The sequence below is a fragment of the Sarcophilus harrisii genome, chromosome 1, assembly GCF_902635505.1.
Source record: "Sarcophilus harrisii chromosome 1, mSarHar1.11, whole genome shotgun sequence".
NCBI classification, from domain to species: Eukaryota; Metazoa; Chordata; class Mammalia; order Dasyuromorphia; family Dasyuridae; genus Sarcophilus; species Sarcophilus harrisii.
Genome location: NC_045426.1, coordinates 103,704,682 through 103,723,475, shown reverse-complemented (window position 1 = coordinate 103,723,475; position 18,794 = coordinate 103,704,682). Strand labels below are relative to the sequence as shown.

At 31.8% G+C, this 18,794-nt stretch overlaps 1 protein-coding gene across 3 annotated transcripts in view; it reads left to right on the top strand.

Annotated features, from left to right (window-relative positions):
• CNTLN (centlein) overlaps positions 1-18,794 on the top strand; it is a 429,193-nt gene that overhangs the window by 207,389 nt on the left and 203,010 nt on the right. For all 3 annotated transcript variants that reach the window (XM_031961486.1, XM_031961482.1, XM_031961489.1), the window contains 2 exons: positions 5,467-5,588; positions 6,936-7,058. In XM_031961486.1, coding sequence (XP_031817346.1) covers positions 5,467-5,588; positions 6,936-7,058 — 245 coding nt within the window. The remainder of the gene's footprint in view (positions 1-5,466; positions 5,589-6,935; positions 7,059-18,794) is intronic.

The following is an 18,794-nucleotide window of genomic DNA, read 5'->3' as shown; positions in this document are numbered from 1 at the left end:
ATTTTTTTTGCTGCATTATTTATTTTTTTTGCCACACTAACAAAACAACAACAAACACCTAATTTTGTACTAAAATGTAGAGGGAGTTATTATCTGATATTATAGCAAAATTCAAATAAATGAAATCACATCATGAGTTTTTTGGAATTGTCTAAGATAATTTTATTGCTGAGAATAGCTAAGTCATTCACAGTTGATCATTGTACAATATATCTTTTACCATGTACAATATCCTTGTTTTGCTCACTTCAGATTGCATCAGTTCATGTAAGTTCATTTTTTTTGTTTTTGGATAGCATCCTAGTGATCATTTCTCAGTACATCATAGTATTTCATCACAGTCATATCATTTAGTCATTCTTCAATTGATGAGCATCTCTTCAGTTGCCCATTCTTTGTTGTTGTTTTTTGAGGCAATTAGAGTTAAGTGACTTTTCTAGGTTCACACAGCTAGGAAGTGTTAAGTGTACAAAGACAGATTTAAACTCAGTCTTCCTGTCTTCAAGCTCAGTGCTCTATCCACTGTGTCATCTAGCTGTCTCAATTGCCACTTCTTTGATACCACAAAAGTGCTGCTATAAATGTTTTTGTAAATATAGATCCTTTTCCTTTTTTCCTTGGGCTACAGACCTACTAGTGCTATTTCAAGGTATATATGGTTTTATAATAACCCTTTGGGTATTGTTCCAAATTGTTCTCTGGAATGGTTAGCTCACTTTATAACTCCACCAATAGTGAATTAGTGTTCCAATTTTCTCATATCCCTTTCAATATTTTTCATTTTCCTTTCTACCATATTAGCCTATTTGATAGGTATGAAGTGATATCTCAGAGTTGTTTTAATTTGCATTTTTTAATCATTGGTGATTTAGAACATTTTATTTGCCTAAGAATAACTGATTTCTTTCTCTGAAAACTGATTTAATATTTAACAATCGGGGGATAACTTATATTCTCATACATTTGACTGAATTCTCTTTATATTTGGGAAATGATACTTTTATCAGAGATACTTGATAAAAATTCCTATAAAAATTCCAAATTTTTCTTCTAATTATGGATTCATTGATTTTGTTTGCGCAAAATCTTTTTTTATTTTATATGATCAGAATTATGCATTTTATATGTCATGATACTCTGACTCTTATTTTGTCATAAATTCTTCCCTTACTCAGAGATCTCACAGGCAAACTATATTATCTTATGCTCCCTTCAGGTATTGTCTTCCACATAACTATTTTGACCTTAGCTTGAGTTTGATCTTATCATTTTTAATTAACCTTTTTTTTTCCAGTCATCAAAAACTTTCCTTTTGTCTTTTCTACTTTCCCTAGTTGAGAAAGAAAGAAAAACAAAGTTCCTATTACAAAAATATACGGTCAAGCAAAACAGTTCTTCTGTGGCTAAATCCCCAAAATATAACTCATTAATCTTATACCTCTTTGTTTGGAGGTAAGTAGCATGTTTTATTGTTGGTACTGTGGAATTTTGGCTGGCCATTATGCTGCTCAGAGTCTCTAAAATTTTCAAAGTTGTATGATATTACAATATTATTTTCTTTGTATACATTTTTCTCTTGGTTCTTCTTCCTTTATTCAATATTAAATCTTCATTGATACAAGACTTTCAAGGTTTCTCTGAAATCATTTTTTCATTTCTTATATCACAATGGTATTCTATGATATTTATATATTATAACTTGTTCAGCCAAGTTCATGGACAAACTCTGATTCTAATTATTTTTTAACCCCCAAAAGGCTTTTTATGCTACTCTTGATTTCTGTGCTAATGTTAATTTTCTAGTCATATCTAGTATTTTCCTGTGGAATATCTGGAATCCTCTATTTCATTAAAGAAATTTTTTTTTTTTTTTTTACCATTGTAGGATTATCCTCAATTTTGCCAGGTTGGTTATTTTTGACTATAAGTCAGTATTTTTTCCTTTCTGCTTTTTTTGTTTGTTTGTTTTTAAGGTTTCTGATTCTTTGCATGGTAATCATTGCATTATCTTGACTCTGGCTCTTTGGTATTTGAATTTTGCCTTTCTGGTTTTTTTATTTCATTTTCTTTGATCTGAAAATTTAGGGTTTTGACTAATATTTCTGAAAGTTTTCAATTTGTAATTTCTTTAGGAGGTAAATGGTATTTTCTTTTTATTTCCAATTTATTCTCTGTTCTAAAAATCTGAGAACATTTATGATTTCTTGAATTATTATGTCTTTTTTTCAATCACTACTTTCAAACAATAGTCCAGTGATGATTAAAGTGTTCTCATATTGTTTTATATTTTCTTCCATTTTATCAGTTGATTGAGATTGTTTTAAAATCACTTGCTGGGTCATAGTGTCTTTTTGGTCCATTAGTGTCTATTTGGTCCATTCTGATTTTTAGGGTTTTTGTTGCTTAGTTTTATACCTCTTTTTTCTAAGCTATTCATAACCCCTTCAAATTTTTTCTTGCATAGCTCTCATTTCTTTTTATTTTTTCTCTCTAGTACTCTCATTTCATGTACAAAAACATTTAAACTCTTTTAAATCTCATTTCATTGTTTCCAGGAATTCTATTTAAAATTATGTTCATGGTGTGTTTTTCTTAAAGGCTTTACTTTAGATGTTTTGGAGTCATTCTTTTCTAGATTTATGTTATGAGCATTCCTATCACAGTTTTTTTGGTTTGTTTATTCATTTCCCTATTGTTATTCCTAACTGTACTTTGATTATTCCCCCTTAAAATTATTTTTAATAGTATTTTATTTTCTCAACTACATGCAAAGATAGTTTTCAACATTCACCTTTGCAAAATCTTTTGTTCGAGATTTTTCTGCTTTTTCCCCCTTTCCCTTCCCCAAGCCAACAAGAAATTTGATATAAGTTAAATTTGTAAGATTCTTTTAAATATATTTTCATATTTGTCATGCTAAGCAAAAATCAGCTCAAAAGGAGAAAAACATGAGAAAGGAAAAATTAAATCAAGAAAACAACAAAAAAAAGGTGAAAATATTGTGTTGTGATTCACATTCAATCTCCATAGGCCTCTGTTTGGAAGCAGATGGCTCTCTCCATTACAGTTCTATTGGAATTGACCTGAATCACCTCATTGTGGAAAAGAGCCACATCCATGAGAATTGATCATCTTATAATCTTCTTGTTGCTGTGTACAATGTTTTCTTGCTTCTATTCACTTCACTTAGCATAAGTTCATGTAAATCTCTCCAGGTCTCTCTGAAATCATCTTGCTGGTCATTCCATACAGAACAATAATATCCCATAACATTTATAAATCGTAACTTATTGAGCCATCCCCCAACTGATGGGCATCCACTTGGTTTCCAATTCCTTGCCACTACAAAAAGGGCTGCTAGAAATATTTGTGCACACATGTGGGTCCTCTTCTCTTTTGGGATACAAGCCCAGTAGAGACACTGCTAGTTAAAAGCGTATACCCTTTGGGCCTAGTTCCAATTGCTCTCCAGAATGGTTGGATCAGTTCACAACTCTACCAATAATGCATTAGTGTCCCAGTTTTCCCACATACTCTTTCTAACATTTGTCATTAACTTTTCCGGTCATTTCATCCAATCTGAGAGGTATAAAGTGGTACCTACAAGTTGTTTAATTAGCATTTCTCTAATCAATAGTGATGTAGAACATTTTTTCTTATTAATAGAAATGGCTTTAATTTCTTTATCTGAAAATTACCTGACTGCATTTTGTTTAAGGACCAGGTTCTGTGCACTTCTGAAAGGTCTGTTTGGATTAGTCTTAATACTGGTTTTTTTGGAGGTATTAAAAGTCATTATTCCATGATCTCAAGATCATGTTGTAGATCTGGAAGCTTTCAGTACTTATAAAGTGATCTTACCCTGGACAAGTTTGATTGTTCCTGAATATTCAGAGCTCTGCAAATTCCTGTCCTAGTTTTGAGTTTGAGTAAGAGTTCTGTAGGTTTCCTCATTTGGGATTTTAATAGACTGCTGCTCTACTCAGCCACAATCAATCTGCTGAAAAGCCCTACTTGTTCAGAGTTGTAGTGTGCTTTTTGGCCTAAGATCTCTACCCTGACTATTCCCCTGTAGTCTTTAGTCATCTTTAACCCCAAAATGGGTAGTGACTGATAAAGTTGTCACATGTTTCTACACTCTGCATGATTTCTTTATGTCCTGGAATTGGTCTGCTACCTCTTTTTGCTCTTGAAAACTCTGTTCTTTTTTAGTTCCTGGGTGCTGATGTGATCTTCATGATTTTCTTCTGATCAGACCTCATTCCTAGTGTCCATAGACTTTCTTCTCTTTATTTTGGCCAGGACTAGAAAAATGATTTCTTGTGACTTTTTTCTTGAATTTCCTAATCAGGATTCAGTCTAGAATATGTTTTTAGTTCTATTTGGGATAGTATTGGGAGTGGAACCTTGATGTCTTTTCTATTATTTTGCCATTTTATCTGTCTCTTCCGAGACATCTGCTTTCAATATGTCTAAAACCAAACTCATTATCTCAGTCCCTATGTCCTCTTCTTCCAAACTTAGCTGTTTATGTCATAGGCACCATCATCTTTTCTATTTTCTTTGGTTCATAATCTTGGCATTATCTTAGATAGCTAATGAGTTTCCAAATCTTGCCAGTTTCGTGCCTTTGCACTGTTCTTTTTCCATTGTTGGCATATATTCTCTTTTTACTTCTATTTCAAGTTCGATTTCAAGCATTCTCTCTTTCAGAGGCATCTCAGAGCACTTCTACATTAAGCCTTTCATGATGTCCTTGAGTATTAGTTCTTTTTTCTTAAGGTATAAATACCTTATATTTAATTACTTTGTGTATATTTACATTTTTAACTTTACAGTTATATTGAATGTATTTTTATACCTACTTTAAATCTCTCATAATAGTATAAACTCATTGTGAGTAGATTGTTTCATTCCATGTACTTGTGTCTCTTGTACCCAGCAAGACACTATACCTGGTGTCTAGTAAGCACTTAATAAATACTTGCTAATTAATGGATTTCTTTTGTAGAAGAAAATCATCCTTGTTAAATTTTCTAGTTTACAACAGTCTTTAATCTCTAGACTGAAGAATTGGGCTTATTTGTTTATAATTAGAAAAATTATTGGATCTGTCTCCTTTGTACTAACAAATTCTTAAGAAAAAATAGAAAAATATTCTGTAACATAACTAATTATGTCATCATTCTTATTGAAAGACTTTGACAATTTTATAGCAAATTCTTATAATTGTTTAAAAAACGTGATGGATGACCTACTAACTTACCAAATTTATTAAATAACAAACCAGTTTTATGCCTGATAAGAATAATTTTCATTTGTCTCCTTAAGTTTGTTAATTGATAGTGCATTTATGATTATTTAATCATTTGTTTTAAATTGCAACTTGATTATGCTCTTTTTATTTGAAATATGATATTAATATTTTTAACCAGACTCTTATGTTTATTTCTTTGTGTTCTGTAGATCCAAGAAAATGATGAACTAAGAGATGCCCATGAAAAACGCAAAGAAAGGATGCAGATGTTACAGACCAACTACAGAGCAGTAAAAGAGCAATTAAAACAGTTGGAGGAAAAGTATAGCAAGTGAGTTACATAGCTCATAAAAAATACTTCCCCTAAATTTTAAATGGAATACAACAGCATTTTAAGTGTTCTTAGTAGATTTTGTAATATTATTTGGGAGACATTTTTTTGTGTGTGAATCTTAAGTAGATAATATGGAGCATGACAAAATATATAAGGCAGTCTTTATTATTGTGAAATGCTATTAATGTTACTTAATAGTTGGAAATTATGATTTACTTATTTTACCTTTAAGTATATCTGTATATAGATTTAATAAAAATATATAATTTTAAATTAATAGCATTACATATGATTATTATTTTTATAAAAAGAGGAAAAATTAAAATCTGGAACTTTAAAATATAAAGACAAGAGATTCATGTGATCCATAACTTATAGTTAATAGTTTGAAATTTTGTTTAACATAGTATGTGTTGAATATGTTAAGCATCCATTGGTTTGTTCTATAGTTATCTGAATGAGTTGGTGGGCTCAGTTCAATTGCTGTGAACAGGTGTTCAGATCTCAGTTAGTAGTTAAGTGGCTCCCTTGTTAACGGTATCAACAGAGGGCAAGGGACTGAATGAGCACAGAAAATGTAGTACACTCTCTTCTTTTGTGAGAGATCCTTCAGGGCAGCGTTAATGGTACACATTGTTTGCCTGTATGTAGAAATAACATTTCTAAATTGGCCAGTACAGCACTTTTCCAAATTATAGACCAAGAGTTGATTTTTATTCCTTGAAAACTGAGATTCAAATGGAAATTTCTATTGTCTATTGATAAAATTGGCTCATCCTAGAGAAAGTTCTGATTATACTATTTTTTAATTATTTCTCCTGATAGAAGGAAAGTGTTATCAAATTGCACCTGTGCAAAAACAAAGTGTAAAATAGAGAAAAAAATATCTATTACTCTAAGTACATAACTTTTCAAGGTTCTGATAACATAGTGGCTCACTTTCCAACATATGAATACCTAACAGCTTGCTTTTAAGACTGGATATTTATACCACTTACAGATACGTTGGCAACATATGTTAGGATTAGTTGATAGCTTATAACCTTTCTTGGAGACTGAGACATCTCTACAATGTACATTTTTCTATTGGCAGAATTTGAGAGATAGACCCAGTACTGCCATATGTCATATTAAGAGCTCTGCTTTCACACCAGCAGTCCAGCTTTATGAAATTATTTTAGATCTTTAATTTAAACATACCAGGTTTTTGAAGTACTATTCAATCAAAACTGCATTCATATTACTTTTTAAGACTATATCTAATGGATTTTTAAAGTTCAAAGATGTATGTTTTTCTAGATTTTAAACGTAGAAAAATAATAAAACATCTTGATTATGAAATAGGACTGACAGAAACAAACAAATGAGGAGAAGAGAGTCCCAGCAGTTCTTACAAGAAGATTCTAATGCTCTATGGAATGAGCTAATATATTTCAAAAGGGAACACCAGAAGCTATTGATTGAAAAGTGAGTTTTCTTTTTTCAACTATATATATGTGGAACAAAATTTGGGGAGGTTTTTATATGGCTCGAAGGCCACTAGAGACAGGCCTTACATAATTTGAAGATTATACTATCTCCTTTTTACCAACAAAAAAGAAAAGAAAAAAACCACTGGCTTTTTTCATAATGCAGTGACAAGTTGTACGTTTGCTACTACTAACAGAAACTGTATAACATGATCTAGGGATTGTGTTAATTAATGTGGCTCTCATCTGTTGGAGGTGTCGCTCTTCATTAGCCTGTATTTTACACACTGCCGTGCTTCATTTTTGGAATGAGGTGGTGAGGGGATAACCTAGCCAGCCATCCTTGTTTGATCTCCTTGATACATACGCAATGCAGAATGCCTCAGCTCTCTTGGTTCCCTGCCCTGTCCTGCTAATCCCAGCTGAGCTCATTATTGTGTAGCCTTGCTGCTACTCTTGGAGCCTGAGCTGTCCAAGCTAATTACTGGTAGCAGCAGAGCTGCCTGTTAAGGGTCTGGTGTGGATCTGCTAACATGGTCCTTGGTAGTGACCTGCAGAAGACACGAGGGAGTTGCTTTCTTTCTTGCTGTGCATTGCCTGTCCTTTGGGCTTAGTGCTGATCCCTTCACACAGCTCTTTTAGATACAGTCAGTATAAAACTTGGTGAAGGAAACTCATATTTTAGAAAACATACAGTTTGCTTCTTTGATCTTATAATTCACATATTATTATACTCAATCTGTCAATGAAAGAAAACTTTCTTTTCTTGTAGACAAAAGGAAATTAGCCCAGTATAATTAGCCTTTTGCTGCTATTTAACTATTTCTTTACCTTACAATAATTTTAGCTATCAGAATATCAAGTTTTTATAGAAGTTTATGAATTTCATAGATAACTAGCCGAAGATTTTGGCAACAGGTGTGGCACTAAACATTAAAGTTTATTGAATTTTCTTTTCAAATTATAAATTATATTATTTTATGGCACCAAATTCTTTACATGATGCATATAAAAGTAAATTATAAGCTGCTTCACAAAATTGTAAGCTCTTTTAGAGAAAAGACCATGTTAAACTCAAAGTATGAACTTTTAAGGTGTTGAATATTGTGCAACATATTCTGTGGATGCTGAATAAATATTTAATGTTGGTAATGGAATATCTGTCTTTGAAACTTTTCATAAATTTATTCATTCAAACATTTCTTGTGCTTCTCTCTACACGGCACTATGTTAGGTACTTTGGGGAATAGAAAGATGAATAAGACACGATGCTTGTCAATAAGAAGCTTATAGTCTAGTAAGGATAATGGATGTACTCCAGTGCAAAAGAAAAAAAAAAGGAAACTGCAATAAGATAGTTAAAGTATTATAGCAATTCAGGGAAAGAAAAAGATAATTTTAGGTAAAATCAAATACTTCATAAAGAAAGGGACACTGACCCGATTCTTGAAAAATGGGGAGATCACTGAATTCCACAAGAATTTATTAGGTGCCAGGACTGGGATAAGTAGCAGGGATACAGAGACAAATATGAAATAGCCATTGACCTCAGGGATATTACATTACACTGAGGAAAGGAACAACATGAATGTTGATAAATAAATTAAAATATGAACAAAAGAGATATCAAGTAATTTGGGGGGGCACTAATAACTAGGAGAATTAAGAAAGTCCTCTTAAGAACTCAAGCTTAGTCTTGAAAGAAATAAGGGTTTTTTAAGAGGCAGAAGTGAGGAGAGAGAATATTCTAGGAAATAAGAACAGCCTATGTAAAGTCACATGAGTGGGGAAAGAAATACCATGTATAAAGAAGAGTAAATAAACTATTTGATTGAATGATAACATGTGAAAAAGGGGAGTATAGGTAGTCAATTAAAAAATAGGACAGACTATGGAAAGATTTTACATTCTAAACAGAGGATCTTACATTTTTATCCTAAATGCAGTAGGGAACCACTAAAATGGTAAAAAGTGAAATGAATGGTTATGTTTAGACAATATTGCTTTAGGAATATACTTTGGTAGTTGTGTGAATATGGATTCAAAAGAATGCAGGCTAAATGCAAGGAGATAAATTAATAAACTGTCACTTCAGTAAAAATATGAGGTGATATGGGCTTGAATTATGGTGACTATAGTATGGTTGTAGAAATGGAGAGGTATGCAAGAAAAGTAGAAGGAGAATTAACAAGAACTGGAATTAACTGAATGTGGGATTATTAGAAGAGAGTAAAAGAGTTGTGAATGACTGCTTGGTTTTGTATTTTCATATATGGAAGAAAGACTATGTTCTCAACAAAAATATGGAAATGATCACATACAAAAATATGTTAAATATCTTATTCATATACTAGAAACTCTTAGTACAGTTTTCTTAAAACATACCTGTTCCAGTAAAGTCTCTGTTGATTTAATTTCTGCTTCTTGGAAATTTGACTTTGGAGCTTCAAGTTATTGGTCACAGGTGTCATAGACTCTTTTTAATCTCAGAGTAAGATAAAAATAGTTTCTAGATATGTGAAGTTTAAAATTGCTGCAGGTATAACTTCTATAATAAGTGATTAGATGAGTAGCGCAAAGCTGCTGCATTGGTGTTGACTGCTTTTTTTTTTTAATATGAATTTCTTCTGTCTCTATTTTACATCTGCTTTTTCTCTGCCTCTGTTATAAGGATGTAAAATAAATTGCTCTTAGTATCAAAATGTTGATGACTCTCTACCCTGACTAATATTGCTAAAAATCAAAGTTTACAAAATTATTTTGCTTAAAATAGTATCTTTTAAAAACATTTTATGAAATAATGTCCTTTTAAATAAATGGTTTAGCATTTTTTCTTGATTTAATGTTGATTTAAAAGAATATAATGAACATTTAGTTAGCAAGTATCAAAACTTTTGTGAACACTTTAGTTATTCTCATTTATGTTATTAAAATTATGTTTTTTGTAGCATTTTAAAATTAATGTGGAAGTTTAACAAGGAATATTGTGTTAGTTATTAAGCGCAACAATCTACTTGACACTAAAATTTTAAAGATATTCTGTTTATAAAAATCTGAAATTTTTTATAAGTTAATCAGGGTAAAAATTACAACAAACACACTTATAAGTAATGGTTCTTGTTAAAACAATACATAAATGATTCTTGAATCATGTCATTTTAATGATTTTAAATTATTTGAAATATAACTTTACATTTTTAATGTTTGAACCTTTAGATGATTTTTAAAATAGTTTTATTCAGATCATATTTTATATATTATTTTTCTTTCATCAACAATAAAATTATTTTAGAAATTATTTAAAGGGTTGCCTTCTTGACAATTAACATTATTAACAACAACTCTTCTGTCTTTGTACCTTTGTCTATTTATGCTCCTGTATGTGGCAGCTAATTTGCTTAAATGTGGAATTTAGTAGACTTGAGCATTTCCATATAGTGAAAAACTTATGCAAACTGAACCATATCTCTGCTTTTCCCTTTTTTCCTAACTTCATATTGTATTATAAAGCAGGTATTATAGGCCAGGGCTAATCTATACCAGTTCAGTAATTTAGGTTCAAGAGGTAAAATGTAAGAAAATGTCTATGAATCACAAAATGCAAAAAAAAAAAAAACACATAAAGGAACAGAGCTTCTAAATTAAAAAGAATAAAATTGTACTGCATTTCGTTTCCACACTCATCACTTTGATGCCAGTCTCCTCACTTTAGAAAGTAAGAGTTTAGGTATATTCTCTCATGTACCTACCTTCCCAGATAGCCCTTTAAAATTGAGGCCACAAAAAATGGAACAAATTCCTTAAAGCATCAGTCTGGTTCACCTGCTACTGTACCCACTTCTAGAGTACATAGGGCAATGGACTAAGTGTGTGTGTGTTTTTTTTTTATCATTTTATTTTAAAATTATTTACTTTGTTTTTATTTCATCTGCATTTACTTCCTATCCTTCCTTTATAATAAATAATAAAAATGAGGGAGGGGGAAAGTATAACAGAACTAACACAATGAAAGAATCTGACATATGTAGAATTCCATTACTCTAGGTGTCTCTCCTCACCCTCATCTCTACAAAGAAATAGAAAGGAGTGAGGGAAGGAACATTTTCATTTTTGTCCTTTGGATCTTAGTTTGGCCATTATAATTTCACAATATTTAGTTTCAAGTATTTTGTTGTTCTCTTCACATACATTAATATACTCATTGTGTGTCTTGTTTTATGATTCTACATATTTAAATGTACATAAATTCATGTCTTCCTGCTGTCTGAATTATTTATATTCATGTTTTCTTTTAGTATAGTTATGTTCTGTTTCATTTATATACTATAGTTTACTTTGTCATTACCAAATCTATTGACATTTACCTTTTCCTATTCTTTGTTATTACAAATAGTGCTATTATATGTATTTTGTTTATCATTTGTATCATTGACTTCCTTAGGGCTTTTGACTAGTAATACATTCTCCCAATCAAAGACTTTGGCAATTTAATTACTTTCTTTGCTTAGCTAATTGCTTTGTGGAATGGTTGGACCAAATAGTCCCACCAATTATGTGCCTATTTTTCCACAATCCTTTCAACATTGACTATTCTTGTTCTTTGTCATCTTTGCCAATTTTCTGCTTGTAAGAAGAAATTTCAGAGGTTTTTTTTTATTTGTATTTCTTATTAATTGTTTCTACATACCTATATATATATATATATATATATATATATATATATATAAGCTGGGAATAATATTTAGAGAATTAGTCTTGAAACCAGGAAAATGTGGATTCAAATTGTGTTTTAGAAATACACTATCTGAGTGATTGTGGGCCAGGTGGGATGAAAATAGAGAAAGAAAATTATAAACTAATTTCCCTAATGAATAGTGATGCAAAAATCTGAAAAATCACTCATTTTGTTGTTCTTTTCACTTACATTAATATAGTCAATTGTGTGGCTTATTTTATGATTCTACATATTTAACTGAACATAAGTTCATATGTCTTCCTGCTGTCTGAATTATTTATATTCACATTTTCTTTTAGTATAGTTATGTTCTACTTTACTTATATTCTACAATTTACTTAAGTCATTCCCAAATCTGTTGGCATCTGCCTTGTTTCCTTTTCTTTATTATTACAAACAGTGCTATTATATGTATTTTGTTTATGATTTTTATCATTGACTTTCTTAGAACTTTTGACTAGTAGTAGATTCTCTGGATCAAAGATATTGGTTCCTAATTATTGCTTTAATTACCTTTTTATTGGTGCTAAATTTACCCTCTTCATTTTTGATATAGGTTATTCACTTTTCTTCTTTCCTCTTTCTAATCAAATGAACTAAAGTTTTCTTCATAAAACTAATTCTTAGTTCAATAGTTTTCTTACTTTCAATTTGATTAATCTCTCCTCTGATTTTCAGAATTTCTAATTTGATATTTAATTTGGGTTTTTTTATTTTTCTCATTTTTTTTTTTTAGTTTGCATGCCCAACTCATTGATATCCTATTGCTCCATTTTATTCATATAAGCATCTAGAAAGATAAAATTTCCCCTAAGAACAGCTTTGGCTGCATCCTATATATTTTAGTATGTTGTCTCATTGTCACTCTCTTCAATAGAATTATTGTTTCTAGACTTATTGTTTGACCTACCCATTTTTAGGATTAGATTATTTAGTTTTCAATTAATTTTTGGTCTATTTCCCCATGGTCCTTTATTATCCCCAATCTTAATTGCATCTTGATCTGAAATTATTTTATTGAATTGAATTTTATTGAAAATATTTAATGTTTCTGCTTTTTTGCATTTAATTGTGAAGTTTTATGCATTTGTATATGGTTAATTTTTGTGTAGGTTCCCTGAACCACTGAGAAAAAGATATATTCCTTTCCTCATTTAGTTTTCTCCTTGTTTATTTTTGTTTGATCTACTTGAGTGATGGAGGTTGAGATATGATATAGTTTGCTGTCTATTTCTTCCTGAAACTTACTTCTTTAAGAATTTGAATGATATATCATGTGGAACATATGTTTAGTATTGACAATACTTCATTATCTATGGTACCCTTTAGCAAGATGTAGTTTTCTTCCTTTTCTCTCTTAATTTTTCTTTTGCTTGATCTGAGATCAGGATCGCCATCCCTGTTTTTTTTTTAATTTTACTTTAGGTGAAGCATACTGTATTCTGCTTCAGGTTTTTACCTTTACTCTACATGCATCTCTTTGCTTCGATTATGTTTCTTCTAACAATATATTGTAGGATTCTGGCTTTTAAACCACTTGGCTCTCTGCTTCCATTTTATGTGAGAGTTCATTCCATTTATTTTCATAGTTAAGATTTCTAACTCTGTATTTCTCACTATTCTATTTTCCTCTCTTTTCTCCCTACTTTCTTCTCTTCTTTCATCCTTTTCCTCCTCATCAATGTTTTGCTTCTGACCCACCTTCCTCAATCTGCCTTCCCCTTTTATAGTCCTTTTGTTATCCCTTTCCCCCTTTTTTTTGTCCTCTCTTTTAAAAGTCATACCCTTTCCTTTTTCCTTTCTCCCTACTACTTCCCTTTAGGGTGACTCACTATACCAGATTTCTATACCAAAAATGAATATGTATGTTATGTCTTCTTTGAGCCAAATCCAATGATATTAAGGTTCAAACAATGCTCATCCCTCTCTCTTCTTTCCTTCTACTATAAAAGATCTTTTGTACCTCTTCATATGATATGATTTACCCCATTTAACTTTCCCTTTCTTTTCTCCCAGTACAAAACCTTTTCCATCCCATAATTTCTTTTTTATATGATTACATTAAAGTCAATTTATAACCACACTCTCTATCTATGTGTACTTCTTATAAATGCTTTGAAGAAGATACAGTTTTTCAGGAGTTACAAGTATTATCTTCCTATGTAGGGAGATAAACATTCTTAGATGATCTTTCCTGGATCTGTTTTCCAATGAGATATTTTTCCTTTTTCTTCTATATTTTCATTTTTAAAATTTTGTTTGATTGATTCTTGATGTCTCATTAATTTCCATTTGTTCAGTTCAAATTTTTAATGAATTATTTTCTTCTCTAAACTTTTTTTAAAACTTCCTTTCCATCTGGCCAATTGTATTTTTAAAGGAGTTGTTTTGTTCAGTGAATTTTTTTCCCTTTTTATCAGTTCTGTTTTTATAAGGAGTTGTTTTCTTTCACTTTTTTTTTCATTTTGGCAAATATATATTTAAGGAGCTAATTATTTTCTTCAGTCAACTTCTGTGCTTCCTTTTCCAAGCTGTTGGCTTTTCCCTCTAAATTTTCATAATTCTCCTGTGTAGTTCTCATTTGTTTTCCTTATTTTTTTTCTATCTCATTTACTTGATTTTAAAAATCCTTTTTTGAGCTTGAGAGCAATTCATATCCCTTTTTGAGACTTCACATGTAGACATTGCTGTTGCTGTACTCTTCTGGGCTAAGGTTCTGATTTGTTCTATCACCATAGTAACTTTCTATGGTCAGGATTCTTTTTCCTTTTTTACTCATTTAAAAAAATGAATCTTTGCTCTTTGGGCAGAGGGGAGATTGTCCCAAACTTTTTATTCCTTGCAGGAGGACAATGGCCTCTCACTGTGCTGGGGCTGGTGGTGTTGCCACTTTCCCACTGCACTGGGTTAGCTTGGCCTAGTACTACCTGTAATGCCAGGGTTTCTTGGCTCACAATTTGCCTTCTGTGGCTGGATCCTAGTCCTCACAGTTGGCTTGCGGAGCCCCTATTGCTGCATTATTTTGGCTAACATCCTCCTGCTAGATTCCCCTCAGGTGCTGTGTCTGTGCTGTATTCCCCCCCTGTCCTGTTGAGAAAAATCTTTCCTGAAGTCCTTTCAAGATATCTTGAGCTGGAAAATTATTTCACTCCAATGTTTGTAGGTTCTGTCACTCCAAAATTTGTTAAGAGACTTATGTAGTGTTGATTCTGAGTGAAACTGGGGAGAGGTCAGGCAATTTTTGGGCTTCTCTCTGCCATCTTAACTTCACCATGATTCTCAGATTTCTTAGATTTGCTGCTTTGGTCCTTTTACCTTCTTTCTCAATGTCCTTTTGGTATTTAAGGACAATATTCCTAATAAAAGGCTTTTTTATGTAGGGAAATTGGGGTTTATATGACTTGCTTAGGGTTGTACAACTACTAAGTCTCTTGGGCCTTATTAAATTCAGGTCCTCCTGATATTGTGCCATGTACCTGCTTAGGAAGTACCTTTTCATTTTTCTTTCTTCTGCTGTTTTAAGATTTAGATGAGAACTCTAGTGCTAACTCTTTGATCTCTTACTATAGCCAGAGCTGCCTTCTCATCTCTTCCTGTTTCTTTCTTTGAAATTCTAGCCATTTCCAAATCATACCATATTTTTCTCCTGAGATAATTGATGAACTCTTAATCTCTGTTTTTCTAAAGTAGAAGACCACAATTAGTTCTAAACAGATATGCAGCTGGACATTTTAAGGGAAAAATGATTTTGGATCCAAGTATCTTTGTATAGTATTAAAAAAAATTAACCAAGCTATCTAGCTATAGTGAGCCGGAACTCTGAAAGGGGGTACTTGAATCTAGGACAGTAGGGTGCTTGAAGTTAAGTACCTTCTCGGTGTGAGATGGTGGTTCTCTAAGCACATTCTTGATGTAATGTCATGATGTGGTCAATCTAGTTGGCGTATACTTAGGGTAATGTGGTGATGTGATGTTCTACAGCTGCACATGCCCAGTGTGTTATTATGGTGATATAGTCGTGCTGGGGTATTTAAGGGAGTCCCAGGGACAGAGGGCTCTCTCTCTCAGCTGCAGCCCTTAGCAGCAGCTCTCAGCCACAGAATACTTCAGACTCCAGACTACATCTTGGACCAGCCACGTGACGACTCTCCTGCCTCCTTCACTTCTCCACCCTAAGAACAAGGACTTTGCCTGATCCCAAGGTCCTCTAGAGAGCTAGCCCAGAGATTACGTATAGCCTTGTCCAAGATAATAGTATTATTTTATCTATTATAATATAGTAAATTTACTAATAATATGGGACAATATTTAATGTTAAGCTAGGAAGAAGATATTACTATAGGGGCATTATTTAAACATTAGCAAGGATCCTTTCTTTGATAATTTCTGTTATATCTTTCTATTAGGTTATAATATTTCATGTTAATTATATTGTCATTTGCCTATTTAAGTTTCCTAAAGCAATAACTTCTATCCATACTTATTGTTAAAGGCTGTGCTGAATTTTAGAATATATAATGCAGGCCTTTTAAATTGATTTAAGTAAGAAATGTACTACAATTTTAGAATTGTTATGTAGCTATAGATATGTTATATTAAAGAATCTATAACTAAGGTTTTTCACTAAATATATTCACTAAACAGAGGCTCATTATTAGAGTAATTGCAGTTTGTACATCATAAGTCATTAAAACATACTCCACATTGCTGTGAAGATTTTTTATCTATTAAAAGTAAAATTGACTTTTTAAGAAAGTGAAAATTATGCAACATCTGCTGCAGAAGATAAAGAAATAAATTCTATGAATCACTTCACTGGACAAGCTCCTCCAAATAAATCAACTTATACTTTCATAGTCCTTAATTTTAATGGTGACATTTGGGAAAATTGTAAAAAGTTTGTTGGAAAATATAGTTCTGGCTTAATAAATGAAAGAAAAAAAAGCATAGGGGCTACTCAGAAGTCTCACTTATTACTTGTCTACTCTCTTGGCTTTCATGATCTCTAGAAACTGATCATATTGTAAAATGAAATGAATTCTGTAAGTCATACCTCCTCAAATCATTTTCCAGACCTGCTGCCAGATTTCATACATCCCCAGATACCCTGCCCCCCCCTCCCCTTTTCAGCTCCTTTTTAATCTGTTGTCTTCCCTCATTAGAGTGTGGTTTCAGTTAGGTTGTAGAGAGTAAAAGAGATCTAATAATTATAAAGTTTTTAACCCAGTGCCTGCATATGATAAACATCATATAAATGTTAGCTATCATTATTATAGTTGTTGTTATGATGATAATGATGATATGATTTTTGTAAAGCACTATTGTGGTGTGTTCATGGAGTATTGGAGAATTACATAAAATTATATTTATTTTTGTTCTGTGGATTAATTGTTGCCAATTTCAACTGATCTTGTTCTATATCAGTCATTCATATTTTCTTGTGTTCTTTATGTTTATTTTCATAGACTCGTATTTTATTACACTAAAGTGCCATAATTTATTAAGCTATTGTCCAGTGATTGAACATATAGATTACTTCCAGTTTTTCTTTTTTTCTATTACAATTAAGAGAGCTACAAATTCTTAGGGGAAAAAATAAGGACCTTTTGTCAAGATTATTTTTAGATTCTGTTTCAGTAATAAACTCTATGAGGCTAGGAATTTTATCTGTAAAAATATTTGCATCTAAGATTCTGTAATCACCATGATAGAGTTATAGAATACTCTTTTGATAGCCTCAGAGAAGGCTACAATCATAAGTGATCTTAGAAGTGTCCTTAGTCGAACACCTAGGCTGGGGAAATTGGGGTTATGAGAGATGAAGAGATTTGTTTGAACCAAGAGTGGCAATGTGGGGAGATCTCTAGATTTGGATCCAGCTTTACCCTTTATTAGTTAGGTGAGGCTGCCCATATGACACTGATGTTAGATTAGATGTTTTCTTATCTCCCAACTCTAAATCTGTGATTTTAGTGTACTGCTTACTTTTTGACAAATCATAAAATGAAAGCTGGGGCAGAGAGGAATTCTGTGTATCCTGAGTACTGGAAGTAACAAATAAATAGTCAATGGTCAGTGAGGCAGTTCAATAGACAAGCATGCTGGGCCACACTCAGGAAGATTTTAATTCAGATGTAGCATTGGATATAACTAGCTGTTGGACCTTGGTGTGTCACTTCACTTCTGTCTATCTTAATTTTCTCAGTTGTGAAATGGGGTTAATAAAAAAAATGCCTGTATTCCAGGATTGTTTTGACATTTAAATGAAATAATATTTCTAAACCTTTTCACATTGTATTTGAAATGTTCAATTGTGAATGATGCTGATCTGACAAATGAGTGGGCTTACTATATATTGACAGCGCTGTTTTTGTTCAATTGTTTTTAGTTGTCTCCAGCTCTTTGTGACTCCTTTTGGGATTTTTTTGGCAAAGATACTGAAGTGGTATTCCATTCCCTTCTCCAGTGAATTAAGGCAAACATGTTAAGTAATGTCTGAGGCTAAATTTGAATTCAGACTCTTCACTCTCCACTGAGTAATCTAGATAGCAGGAACTTAATGTTTGTTTCCTTTCATCTGAAATTCAAGAAATGCAGGGAATTGATCCAAGCCTGTTAATATATATTGAGTAAAAGGATGTAAACAGATAGTTCTCAAATTAAGAAAAGCAACTATCAACAACCATATGAAAAAGTATCACAAATGCTAATAATAAAATAAACATATATATAAAATTTACTCTGAGGTTCTTCCTCATATTCACCAAAAACATGAGAAAAACAGCAAAATCTGATAATTATTGAAAGAATTATAAAATAAGCACAATAATGCATTGGTGGTTAATCTCTAAAGTGGTCTGATGATTCTGGAAAACAATTTAGAAATATATCTGAAAGTCACTAAAATCTGCTTACTCTTAAACCCAGTGATACTGTTACCTAAACATATATAGCAAAGACCTCAAATAAAGGAAGAAAAAACCTATATGTATAAAAATA